This window comes from Colobus angolensis, unplaced genomic scaffold, assembly GCF_000951035.1.
Source record: "Colobus angolensis palliatus isolate OR3802 unplaced genomic scaffold, Cang.pa_1.0 Scaffold26, whole genome shotgun sequence".
Lineage (NCBI taxonomy): Eukaryota > Metazoa > Chordata > Mammalia > Primates > Cercopithecidae > Colobus > Colobus angolensis.
In genome coordinates this window covers 8,478,984-8,496,821 of record NW_012115821.1, presented here as the reverse complement: position 1 = coordinate 8,496,821, position 17,838 = coordinate 8,478,984, and the positions used below count along the sequence as shown (strand labels likewise).

The following is a 17,838-nucleotide window of genomic DNA, read 5'->3' as shown; positions in this document are numbered from 1 at the left end:
TAATGAGAGGATACATGTGAAGCAATGTCCAGTGCTTAGATTTTAAATCAATTCTATTTATTACTATTATTATTATTATTAATGATTTTCTCAACCTAGTAAGGAAATAAGGCAAATAATAAGTAATTATAAACATAAAGCAATGACAAGAGATGCTAAATAAAAGTAAAACATGTTTTGAGGATATTTAGAGGGAGAAGAGGCTGATTTGAACTAGAAAAATTCTGGTGAGTTCTCATGAGACCTGTAGAGAGTTATGATTTATCAGCTTAGGAAACAAGAACTGTGGTTTTAATTTTCATGATCAGAGTGCAGGAAGAGGTGAAATGATTGTAAAATAAATAGCATCAGGTTTGAAACACCACACAGCCTTAGATTTGAATTGAGTCTTATCCATTAATTAGCCAGAGGATTTTGGACAAGGAATTTAACTCCTCTACACTTCATTTTCATCATTTGCAAATGATGACAATTCCTATTTCTAACAGTTATTGAAAATAAAAAGAATATTTATCAAACACCTCACACAATACCAGTTACTGAATGCATAAATTTTAACAATTATGCATTGTTAAACAATATTATATAAATATTATATTAATATAACAATAATATATTTTAACATATTAACTGACCATGAAACTAAGGGTCCACACACTATTTCTCTGTGAGTGAGGCTTGGGCAGAGGGCAGGTTTTTTTCAGAAAGGCAACCTCATGTCTGGCCTGTGGGCATTCACATCCAGCAATGACCCTTCAGTTGTTATAGGCCACTAGGAGAATCTAGTAGTCCTTTCTGCCAGGAAAATTCCCATACACATGAAAATTTTTCCATTCATTCCAGTGGTTCTAACACTCCCTGAAACACAATTCATGAAGTTACTGAGTTTCCAGAGCCCTCAATAAATAACTTAGCACCAGGGGAGAGAAAAAAAAAAAGCATAAGTCAAACTTTCAAAGGCAAGTCTTTTAGACTCTCTCTCCTATTACCTGATGTTTAACTTTTGCTGAATAGGAAGTAAGTTGGCAGACTCAAGTGTAAAGAGTGAACCTGGTTAAAAAAAAAACACTTTTCTCTGTGATGGAATTTTTTTCTCACTCCAATAGTTTACCAAATTTCAAGCACTGTTAATACTGTGCTAGCCTGCCCAGCCCACAGACGAGAGCCCCACTGCTGCGACCTTCAGGTCCATGGTCTTGTGTGCTTGTCAGTAAATCCACATGGAGTTGCTTGTCAAACCCCTACTGTCATCAATACATTTCCTTTCCCCACATGGATATCTACTCAGTACACTCGAGCCCTGCCCTCACATTGCCAAAGGGCCAGGTTGACTGAGGGATTTTTAAAACAATGTTTTGCCCAGATAGTTTGATACTGTGTGTAAGCAGCCTGAATGTTTTGTGAGATGAGATTCTGATGTAGAAAAAAAGGTGCAATTTCACTTGAAATGTCTGTAAAAATTGCTGTGTCTCTCTGAGAATATCAGCTTTAATTTAATCCTGACAATAAGAAGTTAATAAAAAAATCTCAGATTCCCAGTATTTTGCTTCTGTCATCATTATCATCATCATTAATATCATCATGCTGTTTCTTGCCCATTTGTTCAACTCTCCCTCCCATTCCATTCTCTGCCCTTCTCTATGCCCCCAGAGGATGATTCCTACAGACCCCATCTCCCGGGTTCCCTCACTGCCAGTTTCCTGCTTGGCTTAGTCAATTGGAGGCACAGGATGGAGCTCAGAGCATAGGATGTTTCTTCACCCTCCCTCCCTGCTTTGCTTACATTTCTAAGAGTAGCTGCCTCCCTTCAATCACAGCTGCTGTCAAGTGGATCTGCTCCAATAATTCAGCTCTCACTAGACACTATAATATTTTCTCTCCTTGCCCCTCAGAACTAAGGGTGGTAACAGCTTCCCACTATTACTAATCTCTGGATGCTGCAGCACCTCTGTATAGTTCCCTGACCTTGCTTATTGCACATCCTTCTGTGAATGTCTCTGATACTGTCATATGTAATATCATCTTCTCTACAGCTGTTATTTTATTGATTGCTCCTCACTGTGCTAAGTGCCCCAAAACACATACTCATTTAGCCCTCACAAAAATTCCAGTGGGAAAGTATTTCGCAGATGAGAAAGCCAGCTTAGCAGCTTTAAGGATCTTATTCCAGGCAACATAACTAGGAAGTGTCAGAGTCAGAATTCCAACCCAGCTCTTGCCACTCCAAAGTCTGTTTTTAACCACTGCCAACAACTCTGCAACACAGCCCACATAAGAATCACCTGAAGTGTTTGTTGAAAATCCAGATTTTGGGAAACTTGCCCAGACTCCCCATTCTGAGGAAGCCATCTCTAGGGTTTCACTTGAGCAGTGAGACTGGCTCAGGGTCATCACGTGACCCACAGAAGATAATTGCATGGGGTAACTGACAACCTATGGGGTGAACTGGCACTAAAACTCTGATCAGCATGGGCAACAGCAATTAGTAAGACCAATCAAACTCTCCCCTGCATCCCAAATTTGAATTAAAAATGCTAAGAAAATTAATGAAGAGGTAGAGGGAAGAGAAAAAAGAAAACTCATAAAGAGAAGCAGGCAATGGGAGAGTGACACACATGGTCATTTGATGGTGGAGCAGTGACCAGTGAAGTGAAGCAGCAATAAGACAGCAGAGACCCTGGAGCCTATCATAGTCTGAATAGTGATTATTCTTAGCTTCTCTTGAGAATTCTAGCTCCTCTCACCCATCAGCTCACCAGTGGCTTATGCAATTGTTTGACATGTCTTTCCTGAACTGGACTCATTTGGCTGAGCTGATACATCCTCTCATTTTTACAGAAAGGGCTCTAAGCTACCAGAATTGAAATAGCCTCCCATCAGCCTTCCTACGTTTATCCTGTCCACCTCTCTAAACCATTATTCACATTGAAGTTGGGGTGATCTCTTAAAAATGTAAATTTAACTTCATTAACCTCCTTGCTTAAAATACACAAATGGCTTCCTATTCTTTTGACATACAGTAAAAAAAAAAAAATTCCTACAGTGACCTACAAGTTCCTACATGGCCCTGGCTCTTCAGCCTCAGCTTGAGACACACACCCCCAATCTCTTTGGTTTAGTCATGCTGGCCTTCTTTCAGTCCCCTCTGATCACCACATTCCCTCCTGCCCCAGGGCTCAGCGCAGGCTATTCCTTCTGTCTACAATATGGATCCCTTATCCTTGCGCCTAGTTGCGCCTAGTTAACGCCTACTCATCATCAAGCATCACTTCTCCAGGGATGCCCCACTGACTCCCTGACTGATATCAATCTCATGGCATCTGCCTTGCATAGTATTATTCACAGGTGTGACTTTTTGTGCAATTACTTGATTAATATCAGTCATTCCCACTAAACTCCCTGAGACCAGGGTCTACATCTGATTTTGCTCACTGTTGTTTCCCTAGCAGCTTGTACAGTGCCTGGCTTGCAGTAGGCATGAAAATGTTTATTGAATGATTTGATGTCTACATACAATGACACTGTGGGAAAGTTCTTCTAGACACGCAATCGTATAGTTGTCATGGAGTGAATGACAATAGCAACAGTGGGCAAGTGGCTGTTGCTTAGGAAGGACTGACACAAAACAGAAGACAAGAGAATGGGTGGCTGTATGCACAGTACCTAGCACAAAGCCCTCCACTTAGAAGGGGATCCCAATCCTTGTGCAGCCCCAACATCTACCTGAGCACCTCGGAAAATGCCCAAAAGGTCAGTGACAGTTGGCTGTCTTTTACTGAGTTTCATTTGGAGCTTGTGGATATATTTCCAAAGAGTTTATGTCAACTGCTTTAAAAGCCAAGTTATTGCCAGTTTGGTGCCTATTACCTACCCTAATCCAGCTTTAAATTGACTTGGAAAAACAAAGACAACAAACTTGCAGCCTTGTCTGCAAAGTGAAAAGATGGTGCAATTAACGCAAATGTCTTTGATTGCCCTTGAGAAACATTTGTAAATCAAAATTGGTAATGACTTACCTGTGTAGCATATTCTCTGAAATTATCCACAACAGAGAGAATTGTTTTATATTTCAAATGTGTAAAGTTAGGTCTAATAAATGAAAAATGTTCTTTCTCATATAATTTCATTTAGGAGACTGGCTTCAGTTCCCAAAACCTTTTGTGGACACCTAGCAAGTGCTAGGTACTCTGCGAGGCCAGGGGAAGGAGATATGGAGATGGACTGCTTAGTGCTTGCTTCTCAATCATGGCAATAGAAAGTAATACATGCCATGTTCCAAGTGCACATTGTGCAAAGTGAAACGTCCTTCATTTTATAAAGGAAGTAATAATGGTGCAGAGGTTGTAGAAGAGCAGGAGGCACTCACCAAGAAGACCATGAAGGGCTCAAGATAACACAGGTCCAGCTTTATAATGTTACAGGTGAAAAAAATGAGGACCCCCAAAGACAAAGTTCCCTCAACTAGTTAATGCCAAAACCAGATCCTGAACCCAAAAGGTCCTTCTAAGGAGTTATCTGAGGTATTACCAAATTCTATTCTTATTGGCTTTCTCAAAAAACACTCCAGTCATTAGGGGTTGAAAAATCAAGCAAACTTTGATTTGCTGTTGATAAGGGAGCAAAATACAACTTCCTGCCTCCAATTTGGCCCCTTTTCAGTCTACTTCTGATATAATCATGAAATAATTTCCTAGAATGCAAATCTGATCACGTGATTACTATTGCCCTTAGGATAATAACTGGCATCCTTCATAAGACCTCCAAGGCTCAATACGCCCTGGCTCTGCCTGGCCTTTGATCACTATCTCCTTCTTTCTCTATCCACACTATACCTCCTCTAGTTCTTCAATCATATTGTGATTTCTGCTCCATCAGGCCTCAACACAAGTTCCCTCTGCATGGAACACTCTTCCTCCTTCTTCACTACTGATTCATTAGGCTCAGGCAGAATGCCATTACCCTGACTGTAAACTAGGTTAGTACCTCTTTGCCCTCTCTACATGCTCGCCATCACTTTTTATCGAGTTACCTGCCTAGTAAACTGTCTTCCTTTCTAGACTAAGCCCCAAGAGGGTAGGAATGTCTCTCTCAGTCACTCATACATTCCACACCTCAGCATAATACCCAGATTCTTAGTTAGGAAGGCTAAGCTGCTGGAACAAAGAAACTTCAAAGTTTGAGCATTTTACAGAACGTGAAGTTCTTTTTTCTTTGTCATGTGACAGTCCAGAGTGGGAGTTCCAGGTATGTGGCAGTTTTACTCCATGCAATCCCGTGAGACACAGGCTGATCAGAACGTGGCTTCTAAAGTCTTCCTGATAATTTCCCCCTTAGTCAGCTCGAATGGGATAGAGCACGGAGGAGCTTACACAGAAGGTGTTCACTTCTTTTCTGCTCCATTTCCATCTGGAGGAACTCAGTCATGTAGCTGCAAAACTACAAGGAAAACTGAAATATGTGGGCTAGCTGGCCAGCTATGTGCAGGCATTTCTTTATTATGTGGCAAGGAGAAAAAGGATTTTGGAAGACAGATGACTGCTCCACTAAAATCTCAGAGAATATTTACCAAAATAAATAATTTTTAAATTGTTATATTGCTCTGCTTTAACGCTGATATCAATACCCCAACTCCCAGAATCATTATATTTCTTTCATTTTGTTGGCAGCATTTCAATATCCAAACAACTGGCTTCAGTGAAAGGTAAGGCACAGATGACTGAGATGTACATTTTTCTCCTCTACCAAGACGGCATGCCAAGTGTTAAAAAAATAATAGGACATCAGAGAATGCCAGAGATGTAAGGGAACTTTTGAATAAATCATCAAACATTCATGATGTTCTCTTTAAAGATCTGGGAACTGAGGTCCAGGAGTAGGAATTAACTTGCCTAAACTTACACAGCTCATTAAAGACAGAGCTGAGATGAGACCATGGATCCCCTGGTTCCTAATTCAGTGTTCTCCCCACCATATCCAGTTGCATCTCCAAAGGCAGCATGCTCAGAATGTCTAGAGCAGGGCCATGAGTATCTGACTCATGAATGTTGAGTGGAACTCAGGATGCAATCAGCCCCCAATTGCCTCTGTTGACTGAGTGGAAACAGTGTGGCCACCTCTCAAAGTGTAAAAATATTTGCCCTGGAATTCAATTTCATAGGTAAAATAACTTTAGGACTAACAACATTGCCATGGAAATAACAACATAAGAAAAAATGCTCGTATACTTGGAACATTATTTTATTCAAAAATATAAGGCCTCACATGTTTACAGAGCAACAAGCACAGTTGGACTTTACTATATTGCAGGTTTTTCCCTCCTAGATGACTAGCCAAACTCTCCAAAAGAGACTTTGTAATTTTATTTAAATATATCTCCATCTTTATGGAACTATTTCTATATTATTACAACACAGCACACTCGTGATTTATGTTTCAATAATTTACACAATTTCAGGCACTTTCGAGAATTGTCCCATCACATGTCTAACATAACTTCTCCTTCTGGGAGGCTGAGATTGTAACTCTGTCAACCCCACTGCACACCCACCCCTGCCCACATACACAACATTCCTAGCACCAGACTCCTTAAATCGGACCACTGAACCACATTTATTTCTATGCCTTAAAAAATCACAGGATACACATGACTCATCTCCCCAGAATGTAGTTTATTTAGTGGGAAATAATTCTAGATGTTATTCATCGAAATCAGACATGGAAAGGTCGTGACATAGAAGTCAATACAAACCCACATTTTCTCTGCTTGCTACTTGGGCCTATGCCCCTGATCTCATGAGGCTTAGGAATGCAGGGTGAGTACATATTTGCCTCTAACACCCAGGGTATTTTTGCTGTGGGAAAATTTGTGAAGTACTGGGAAAATTACTGGTCTAAAGAGTAGACAGCAGGGACCTAGTTTTTGGTTCTGATATATACTACCTATGTGAGCTTGAGCAAACAACTACTCTCCTGTAGGTCTTCACATTATTCACAAAAATAGCAGATATCGACAAGTTCTAAAATGAGGAGGTTCTTTCATCCTGCTGTATTGAGACTGGTATTTCCATGACACCATTCAATTTGAATTGACAGTGAAGGAATTAGGAGATTGAGTGTTCCACGTTCCAGAGCAGGTGAAGAGAAAGAGGCAGAGAATTATTCTGAAGTTCAAATCAGACCAGTTTAACACATGTATAGTGAGGCCTACAGCACGCCAGGGCCTGGGAATGAATGCAAAGATAAACAAGAGGCAGTAACTGTCTGCAAAGAATACACAGTCCAATGTGCTATACAATATAGCAGCCACCAGCTACATGTAGATAATGAGCAGTTGAAATTTGGTTAATTTGAACTGAGATGTGTTAAGACTTAGGAGACTTAGTAGGAAAAAAAAAAGTAAAATATCCCAATAATTTGTTTATATTGGTGACATGCTGAAATAATATTTTAATATACTGGCTTCCATAAAATAGATTATTAAAATTAACTTTTACCTGTTTCTTTTTACTTCTTTTTTTTTTTGAGACTAAGTCTCGCCCTGTCACCCAGGCTGGAGTGCAGTGGCTGGATCTCAGTTCACTGCAAGCTCCGCCTCCCGGGTTTACACCATTCTCCTGCCTCAGCCTCCCGAGTAGCTGGGACTACAGGCGCCCACCACCTCACCCGGCTGGTTTTTTGTGTGTTTTAGTAGAGATGGGGTTTCACCATGTTAGCCAGGATGGTCTCGATCTCCTGACCTCGTGATCTGCCCATCTCTGCCTCCCAAAGTGCTGGGATTACAGGCTTGAGCCACTGTGCCTGGCCTCTTTTTACTTCTTTAATGTGGCTATCTATCAGAAATTTTAAACTTATGATTGTGATTCAAATTGTTTTTGGTGGGGTGGCAGCACTGATGTAGAAGATAATGTAGACAGAGTGTTTCAGTGTGAAGATTATGAAAAGGTTATGTTTAAGAATTATAGAAGCACAAAGGAACGACATGTAGCCCCATCTGGGGGTGTGGGAAAGAGTCCTGCAAAATATGCTGCCTGAAAAAACAACACCTAGAGGCAGTGTGCATCTTGGAGTGAAACCAGAGTTGTTGTGAGGCAAGCTATAATACTTAGCCTCTCGCTGTCTCCATTTCTTCATCGATAGAGTGGGGTTGATACTAAGACCTACCTCATCAGACTGACATCAGAATGTAGTGAGTTGAACCATGTGCATGCATCCCATGGAGGAGTGATTGGCACGTAGAATGTGTGTCATATATTATTGCCCACCAGAACACAAGCTCCAAAATGTCAGGGTTTGTTCTTTTGATGTTGCTCACTGCTCTACGCCCCAGAACTATCACAGGGCCTGGTAATACTTGCCAATAAATGCTTGTTGGGTGGATAGAGTATGTAGGGACTACATACAGTTCAGTATTATTAAAGTACTGACAGTGAGCTAGAAAATAACAAAGAGGGCAGCAGAACCCGGCCGGGCTTAACTTCCTTCCCTGCACCCCCATTCCAGAGGCAAGAGAGCCAATAAAAGATGCCAAAAGAGAAACAGCAGCCCCTTGTGTTTTCAGTTGCACTTAGCCCTTTACAATATGCTTTCACATGCTAGTTCCCAACTCTGCAAGGCAGACAGCGAAGGAATTAAGAGGCAACATGCTGGGTTTATTAACGGAAGAATCCAACCATAAAAACAGGAAACTGAAACGCCTCACCAAATATCATCAGTGTTATTAGAACAACCAGAGTTCCTCGTTATCTTTTATTTTTAATATTTTCTAGCTCTGTTTTTACCATGGCCATATGCTATTTTATAGTCAGGGGAAAGGCATGCTGTTTTTTAAAAGAGGTGGAGGAAAAGAATGGGAAGTTGGCTAGCTAGACCAGATGGAGTTCCCATTTCAGAGTGCAGTCAGACCCGAACTTCATTCAAGGGTCAAAAAATATCTGGATTCCACAATCACCATGGGGATGCCCTTGCAAGAAGATACTCCTAAGTGGCTGATCTTTCTATGGACTTTGAAGTCAAAGGTTTCAAATACTTTCTTTGCCACTTCTTAGCAATGTGAACTTTATTTAACCAAATATATAGCCTGGGCACTGCTCAGAGATACGATAAAAAATGAGAAGGCCTACACACTCCCTCCTTTCACCCATTTATCTTCACTCTTGTCCCTCCTCATCATCTTTAACTGAAAAATTAGATGCTCAAAATGCTTCGATGCCTTCTCTTTCCACTTTGAAGAAAATCCTGATTCCTTTACACGGCCTATAAGTCCTGTATGATCTAGCTTTTGTCTACAAACATTCTTTCAGCCCCTAGACTCTAGTCACAACTGTCTTCGTTCAGAAATCTGCCAAATATGCCAGATTTCTTCTGACCTGAGCCTTCATATATCTGGCTTCCCGAGCCTGGAACATTCAGCAAATTCCTAATCTCACCCTGACCCTTACCCTTTTCATGGCTGGCTCCTCCTCATGCTAGTAATCTTAGCTTAAATATTAACCTACTCATGGAGGCCTTCCAGAGCACCCATCTAAGTAGTTCTCCACCTAGACCCACTCTGTGACTTTTTTCCTGTTTCAGTACCTTCCTTGCTTCATGTACCACAAGTTGTAAATATATATATATATATATATATAACATGTATGTGGACAAATAACAAAAAATAAATACACGTGTATGCATATACATACTCTTGATTATTATTGATTTCTCTGCTAGATCGTAAGATCTATGAGAGTAGAAACCACATCTGAGGTTTTTTAATTAAAAAAAAAATAGGGACAAGGATCTTGCTATGTTGACCAGGCTGGTCTCAAACTCCTGGCCTCAAGCAATCATCCCATCTTAGCCTTCCAAAGTGCCGGAATTATAGGCATGAGATACTGTGCCTGGCCCCACATCTGGGTTTGTTCCCTCTATGTGCTGGTACTTACTAAGTACCAGGCACTTAGTAAGCACTCAATATGAAAATCATGTTATTCTGACTGAACATCATTCTTTGAACCTGTCATTGTTGCACATTACCTGGGCTGAAAGCTGGGAGATTTTATTTTCTTCACGTTCATTCATTTAACAGCATTTATTAGCACCTACAATGTAGCAGACATTTGTACTGGTCACTGGGAATATAGTGATTTTAAGAAAAAAGATCTGATCCCTGGCCCATGGAGACTGTTTTCTAGTTGAGGAAAGGACAGACAAACATGTAAGAACTGTAAAGTGTGGTAAGTTATACACTAGGGGATGTACTGGTGACTAAAAGAACACAGCATACGAATTTTCTTCATGGTACCTCGTACATTTCCCTGTGTTCACAGCAACGCAGTGGAAAGAAGCAAATTAGCATTGCCCTATCAAGGAGCTGACCTGAGAGAAACCAGCTGGGAGATCACTCTGTTTTAGGCCACGAGTCAAAGAGAACCCTTATTCATCATTATAGCAAACAGCTTTTCCTGAAAGTCATTCTCCTTTATCATACTGACATGAAGTGATGCTGTGTCTGACACAGAATATAAATTCCACAAGAGCAGGACTTCATTTTATTCAGTGATTCCTAATATCAAGGACTGAGCCTCATCCATAGTAGATGCTCTATCAATATTTGTTGAATAGTTGAATGAAATTACAGATCAGAAAACCAAAGCTTACAGAGGTGAGGGACTGTTCTAAGGTCACATGGCAAGCAGTTGGTAAATTTCATTTCTAACTCTACTAGTTCTAATTGCTATTAAGTGAACTTTTGTTCTCCATTGTTTAAAGATGCAGGATTGGAAACTCCCGCATCCTGCTCCCAGATAGGAGGCAAAGGGCCAAGATTTAGAAGGCTCCCTACGGTTCCCTTGGAAGACACAACAGCAGGTCTGGGGAAGGGTTATTTCCAACTCAGGATACTTCGTTGCACATTTCTTTTCTCCTAGCTCTGAGGAAGTGCTCAGATCTGGAAAAAGCCATTGCCACCACTGCTCTGATTTTCAGAAATTCTTCTGACTCTGATGGTAAACTTGAAAAAGCTACTGCCAAAGATCTGCTGCGAACCCAATTTGGGAATTTCACAGAGGTAAGAGAATTAACTTGCATAAAGAAACAGGAACCACACCCTCATGGCTGACCCAACGAGCAAATAACTTCACTTCCAGGTCCCTGTCATGTTGTCTCACGTAACAAATGTTTATTGAACACCTACCTTATGCCAGGCAGTGAGCTGCACTGGAGTTGTTGCAGTGAAGACAGCAATCCTCAGCAGGGGAAAGAAATATGCTAAAAGAGTAATTAAAAATAGTTGAAGGATGTGAAAAAGTAGAACATTCAGTGAGAGTAAAACAGAGGAACTATCTTGGGGTAGGTAGTCAGAGATGGACTCCTGGAAAACGAAGGTATAGCTGAGATCTGAAGGGTGAGCAGGAGGTAGCTAGGCCAGGGGGAGTAAGAATGATGGCATTCCAAGCAGAGATGTGGAGGTCCAGTTGGTGAGAAGGGATGGGACGGTAGCTGGAAAGTGGTTAGAGATGAGGCTGGGAAGGTGAGGAGAAGCCAAATCTTACAGAAGCACAGCCTGATAGCAAGAGGAAACCAGGAACGGTTTCTACATCCAGGCCTAAGAAATTACACCAACTGCAGTACAGAGAACAGACTGGGGTTGGGGGTGGAATAGAAAAAAAGGGAATAACTAACTGTGAGGAGGCAATTCAAGAGAAAGACGGTAATGGCTTAGACTACGGCAATGAAGATGGAGAGAAACAGACAAATAGTAGAGACGTTTAGAAGGTGGAATGAGCAAGATCTGACAACTGATTGACTGTGAGAGTTGAAGGACAGCAAAGCAAATGATGAACACCCAATTTCTGACTTAGGAAAGAAATGATGGTGTTCCCATTCCTAGAGAAGAAAAAGGCTAAAGAATAAGCAGGTTTGAGGTGGGGTGGAGGAAGGGAGGAGACGCTGAATTCCATTAGGATGTGTCAATGTTAAGATGTCCATGAAACATTTAAGAGGAGAGACTTAGCAACAGGATAGATGACTTCAAAGGTGAGAATAGAGATCTGTGTTCAAAATATAGAAATGAGAGTCAGCAGTATATAATCAGTCACTGGTGTAAAGGTTACTACCTTACACACCTAAGGGTGTATTTCTCAAACTTCAGCTATTGAATACCACAGTTAGTATTTTTCCCACATCTGCCTATAGCCTGTGTTGCTTTGAACTTTCCTTTATGTTTCTTTCTACTTAAGTAAATTTTTATAAGGACACTGTATCATTATTCTTGTTATAAATTCAGTGGATGAGAGTAAAAAATAGTGGTGAAAAAAATAGATGACTGTCAATTTTTATTTAGTGTTTAAAATTTATTCTTGCATCACCTAAAATGGCATTACATTCTATCAGCAGCATATGTTCATATTTTGGAAAATACCAGCCTAGGGAAAATGTTTAAGAGGAAAAGAGGGCCTCATATCAGCTTAAACTATCAATATTTATTGATGGGAAGAGCAAGAAAGCACAAAGAGGCAGTCTCCAAGTCCCTATATCTGTTGTGAAATATTGAAAAGATAGTATTCTCTCTATATATGCACACATATACATACATACACACCAATATATGGTTTCAGTGCACTACAGTTATATAAGATGTCACCCACTGAGGGGAGCTGAGTCAAAGGTACAACTTTCTGTGAGTGGGTGATTATTTCAAGAGAGAAAGAGAGAATATAGTGTAATGCACAGATAAATGAATGGAAAGAAATGTTAATAAGGGTTAGCTATTTTGAGTAATGGGGTAAAAGGTTACAGTCACAGTCCTTTTTTTAAATTTACTTTTTCTAAATGTTCTATATGAAGCATGTATTTTTCTGACTTTTTTTGGGGGGAAGCTACTTTTTCAGGCAGAAATATCAGGCAGAATTTATTAAGAGATAACAAGTTTTGGGGAGTCTAAGGAAAGGATGGGTAAATAAATCCTATACCATTTGCCTGCATCCAAAGCCAAAAGAAATGGGGCCCATATACCGGACAGAAAAGGGGCTCATTACCTGGTAGCCTGGCAAATACTCAGCAAGCTTTTAACACATATGAAAATGAAGAACTAGTGGATGCATCATCTTGATGTAACTCATCATCCCTATCAGAACACCAGGGGAAAATAATTAAAAAACAGTCCTTAGGAAAGACACCTTCAGTGTCTCTCAGTGTAGGCTAAACCCTAGAAGTACAGCCAATTTCTGGATCTCTCTAGCACCAGGCACACCCAGGCCTCAGTGTAATCTTGCCCTGTGCTCAAGATGAAAGCAGAGCCATATTTCAGGGACTTGAGGGGGCAGTTCATCCCAAGGCATTCTCTGCAATGTCTGTCAGAATGCTGCCTTGGCCCAATCACCGCACTCCATGAGACCCCCTAGGGCAGGTGCATGCACGTGAGTCAATGGTAAAGCTCAGGAGCTCACTTCATTCCTAACTGGAGTTTCTCCTCAATCCCAGTTGTGTCCTCTGATAAACTAAGCTGGTTCTTTTGGCTAAGGCCTGTGTTCTAAGGCGAACATTGCCATTCCCATAGGGCTAAACATGCTTTTGGGGATCTTAGCACTTTATAGCCAGTCAGATAGAATAAAACAAAGCACCTAAAGGCGCTGCTGGGAAGATATAGAAAGATGACAGGTCATGCCCCAGGAGGACTGGACCTCAGAAAATGGTGCGCTCTTAAAATATACAGGAAAAAAAGAAGAAGATCAATACCTATCTCGTACCTCTGAGCAAACAGTGTGCCATTCTGCTAGCAGAGTGGCAGCCATCTACCTGTGTCTTGGAATCTGACCCTTTCCAAATAGCACTCAGCTGTTTTGGAGGGAGAGCGTAGAGAGTGCCCCTTGGCCCTCATGGATAGGGTGACGGTGACCTCTTGAGGAGAAACAGCTGTGAGAAACCAGAATGAGTCTAAGCCTATAAGAGGAATGTAGCATCATTCCCAAAGTGCCTTAGTCACTGCTGTGATGGCTTTGTACACCTAGCACATAGGTGAGCATTTGGGGTCAAACTAAACGCAAATATGGTTCAATATAATGGTGAATCAAATGACTCTAACATTTTTAACATCACTGGGGAAGATATTTCACAAGCTGTGATTTGAAACTAAAAAGTGTCTCCATTTATATACTATTAAGATGTTTTCCTTCAATCTGACGATTTACAAAGACTATGAACATATATTTTATTTATAATCAAACTGAATGCTAAATAATCTTTCAAAGCACATATTTTCTTTTAGCATATTTTATTCTATATTTCTGCATAATCTTAAGGCTCTGATAATGAACCCGTGGTGGATATCTTCCCTAACACAAAGATCATATTTTGAAAATTTAAAAACATAGTATGTGTGTTCAAAGAAAGGCAGAATAGCTTAGCAGTTAAGAGTGTGGGCTCTCAAGAGGCAGAAAGGCTTCAAACCCTGGCTCCACACCAAAACTTTCCCAGCTTGGGGCAAGTTGATGATCACCTGTCTCTGATAACGGCATCTATAGAATGACGATAATAGTAGTATATATTCAATAAGGTCACTATGATGGTTAGATAAGATAACGCATAAAAAAATTTAACATGGTGTTTTACTGGTAGCACTGTTGGCAACTTAATGTGTTATTATTGTTAATAACATGTTTATTATTTACTATGATTTGGATGTTTGTCCCCTCCAAACTCCATGTTGAAATTTGATCTCCAATGTAGGAGGCGAGACCTTATGGGAGGTGTTTGAAGCCATGGGACAAGAGCCCTCATGAATAAATGAATGACCTCCCTTGTGTGGGGGGGTGTTGAGTGAGTTCTCACTCTATTAGTTACCATGAGAGCTGGTTGTTCAAAAGAGCCTGGCACTTCCCTCCTCCTCTTGCATCCTCTCTTGCTGTGTGATCTGTGCGTACACCAGCTCCCCTTCACTTTCTACTGTGAGTGGAAGCCGTCTGAGATCCTCACCAAATGCAGATGCATCATCTTGAACTTTCCAGCCATCAGAATCGCAAGCCAAATTTTTCTTTTTTCTTTATAAATCACCCAGTCTCAGGTATTCTGTTACAGCAACACTGAACAGACTAAGACATTATTGTTTATGATCTGTAAACCTAAAGTCTATACAATGAATTTGGTTTTTATTTCTCTATTCTCACAGGGACAAGAAACCAAGCCAAAATACAGAGAGATCCTTTCTGAACTTGATGAGCACACAGAAAATAAGCTAGATTTTGAAGACTTCATGATCTTGCTGTTAAGCATCACTGTCATGTCAGATCTGCTACAAAATATATGGAGTGTAAAAATTATGAAATAAACAGTCTCAAATATGATATATAAAATAATGGCAAAAGACAATAAAATATTTCCATCTTATTTTTGATTAATTAAATATATCAATCATGCAACTGGAATTGCCTAGGATAGTTCTGATTGCTGGTACTCAGATCCAATGTAACTCCAAAAATTTACCCATACACTTCAGGAATGTTTGAATGATAAGGTCTCTGTATGCTTTACAATATGATAGATTTGATACCACTGAATAATACATTGCTTTTGCTGAGTCAAAGGTGACCTAGAGCACTCTACTTATAGTCATTGAGTCACTCATTCATTCACTAAACATTTGTTGAGCATCTACTTGATGGGACTGCTGAGGATACAGTAATGAATTGGGCAGACAATTCCCTCCTTCAGACATGCTGGCAGAAGTCTAGCAGAAGAGATGGACATTGAACAATTTTTAATTAATTGCATACACAGTATAATTAGAATTGAAATAAGGGCTATAGGATGCTAAAGGAGATTATCACCTGATGTGAGTTCAAAGGTCAGAGAAGCTTTACTGACATTCTATAACAGGCAAAACAAAAAGCAAAGAAATTGGTCTATGGATGCCAGGGATATGGGTAGGAAATGGGGCTGTCCACGAATGGGCACAAGGAGTCTTTTTCTTTTTCTTTTTTTTTTTTTTTTGAGATGGGATTTTGCTCTTGTCACCCAGGCTAGAGTGCAATGGCATGATCTCGGCTCACTGCAACCTCCGCCTCCCAGGTTCAAAAGATTGTCCTGCCTCAGCCTCCCGGGTAGCTGGGATTACAGGCATGTGTCACTAAGTCAGGCTAATTTTTTTGTATTTTTAGTAGAGACAGGGTTTTACCATGTTGGCCAGGCTGGTCTCGAACTCCTGACCTCAGATGATCCACCCACCTTGGCCTCCCAAAGTGCTGGGATTACAGGCATGAGCCACCAAGCCTGGCCAAGGGAACTTTTAAGGCGGCTGGAAATGGTCTCCATTTTGATTGTGAGGTGTGGCTACATGACTGTATGCATTTGTCAAACTCATAGAACTGCACACTGAAAAGAGTGAATTGTACTGTCTGTCTATTAAACCTAAATAAATTTGACTTAACAAAAAAATAAAACCCAGTATTCTTGTAATCTCTGACCACAATTTAACCAACAACTCCTTGGGATTATGATGTAAAAGTAGTCAAATCCCAGAGATCCACACTGACTCCCATGACCACCTCCTGTATTCCTGAGTTTAAATTACACACACACACACACACACACACACACACACACACACACACATAACCAATGCCTGAACCTTTAAGACAGATTCTCACAAAGACTTTTATTCAAATAGGACCTTGCCTGAGGACAGCAGGCCCCAGTAGGGTAGCTCAGCATATTGCAATGGGCACTCAAGGTCCCCAGAGCGGGCACTGGGCAACAGCCAGAGGCACAAGTCTTAATCAACCCAGGCTTTCAGCGATGCCATCTTACTCTATCTATCTTTACATAGGAGTAATAATGTCCCCCCTTTCCAACTGCAGGAACTGAGGCTTAGAATAGCTAAATGATGGTCCAGGATCATTCAGATAATCAGTTTCAGAGTCAGAATCCTGGCAGAAGCAAAGAGGTGCCAAAAGGGGAGGAGAAAGAGGAGACATAGTTTTCCGGCTTTGATTCCATTTTGTTCCAGTCACTTGCTGAGCTCCACAATCAGGCAGGCAGTCACCTAACATGTATTGCACTTCTACTGCAGGCTGTTGCCAGAGAGAGGCAAAGAGGAAGGAGTCACATGTGGTCTATTGGAGCTATGCTACAATCCTGTCAAATGCATGGTAGGACTTTACTTATCTGTTTCCTTACAGTTGAGTGTGTCCATCCTTTGGCCAGTGACATTTGAGCTGAAGTGAAATGTGCCACTCCCAGGTGAAGGCTTTGAGAACCTGGGCTCAATTCACTGCCCTGCTTCTCTGGGCTGTGATAACTGGCAAATGCCCCGTGGAGGCTGCTCCTTCAGCCTAGGTCCTGAGGGAGGCCAGTTTGGAGCAGAAGCCCAGACAAACTGATACGGACATCTTGCTGAAGGAAGAAACAAATCTTTTACCAGAAAAAAGACTGTTATTCATTGTAAAATTATTATAACTTCCCAAGTCCCTCCCTCACCTCTCAGTTTCTTCCTAGCCCAACATTGTATGCCTCATAATCTATGTTAAGAAAATCCGCCAGGCACAGTGGCTCATACCTGTAATCCCAGCACTTTGGGAGGCCGAGGCAGGCAGATCACCTGAGGTCAGAAGTTTGAGACCAGCCTGACCAACATGGCGAAACCCCATCTCTGCTAAAAATACAAAATTAGCTGGGTGTTGTGGCACATGCCTGTAAACCCAGCTACTCGAGAGGCTGAGGCAGGAGAATTGCTTGAACCCGGGAGGCGGAGGTTGCAGTGAGCCAAGATTGCACCATTGCACTCCAGCCTGGTCAACAAGAGTGAAACTCCATCTCAAAAAAAAAAAAAAAAAAAAATCCTTTCCAGAGTGAAACCTTCAGCCT

At 41.0% G+C, this 17,838-nt stretch overlaps 1 protein-coding gene across 1 annotated transcript; it reads left to right on the top strand.

Moving 5' to 3' along the window:
• The first annotated feature begins 3,640 nt into the window (after window positions 1-3,640).
• SNTN (sentan, cilia apical structure protein) lies at window positions 3,641-15,849 on the top strand. The gene is given in 4 exon segments (XM_011947191.1): window positions 3,641-3,750; window positions 5,667-5,701; window positions 10,908-11,047; window positions 15,146-15,849. Coding segments are annotated over 4 exon segments (444 nt in total). The 3' UTR covers window positions 15,305-15,849.
• The last annotated feature ends 1,989 nt before the right edge of the window (window positions 15,850-17,838 follow it).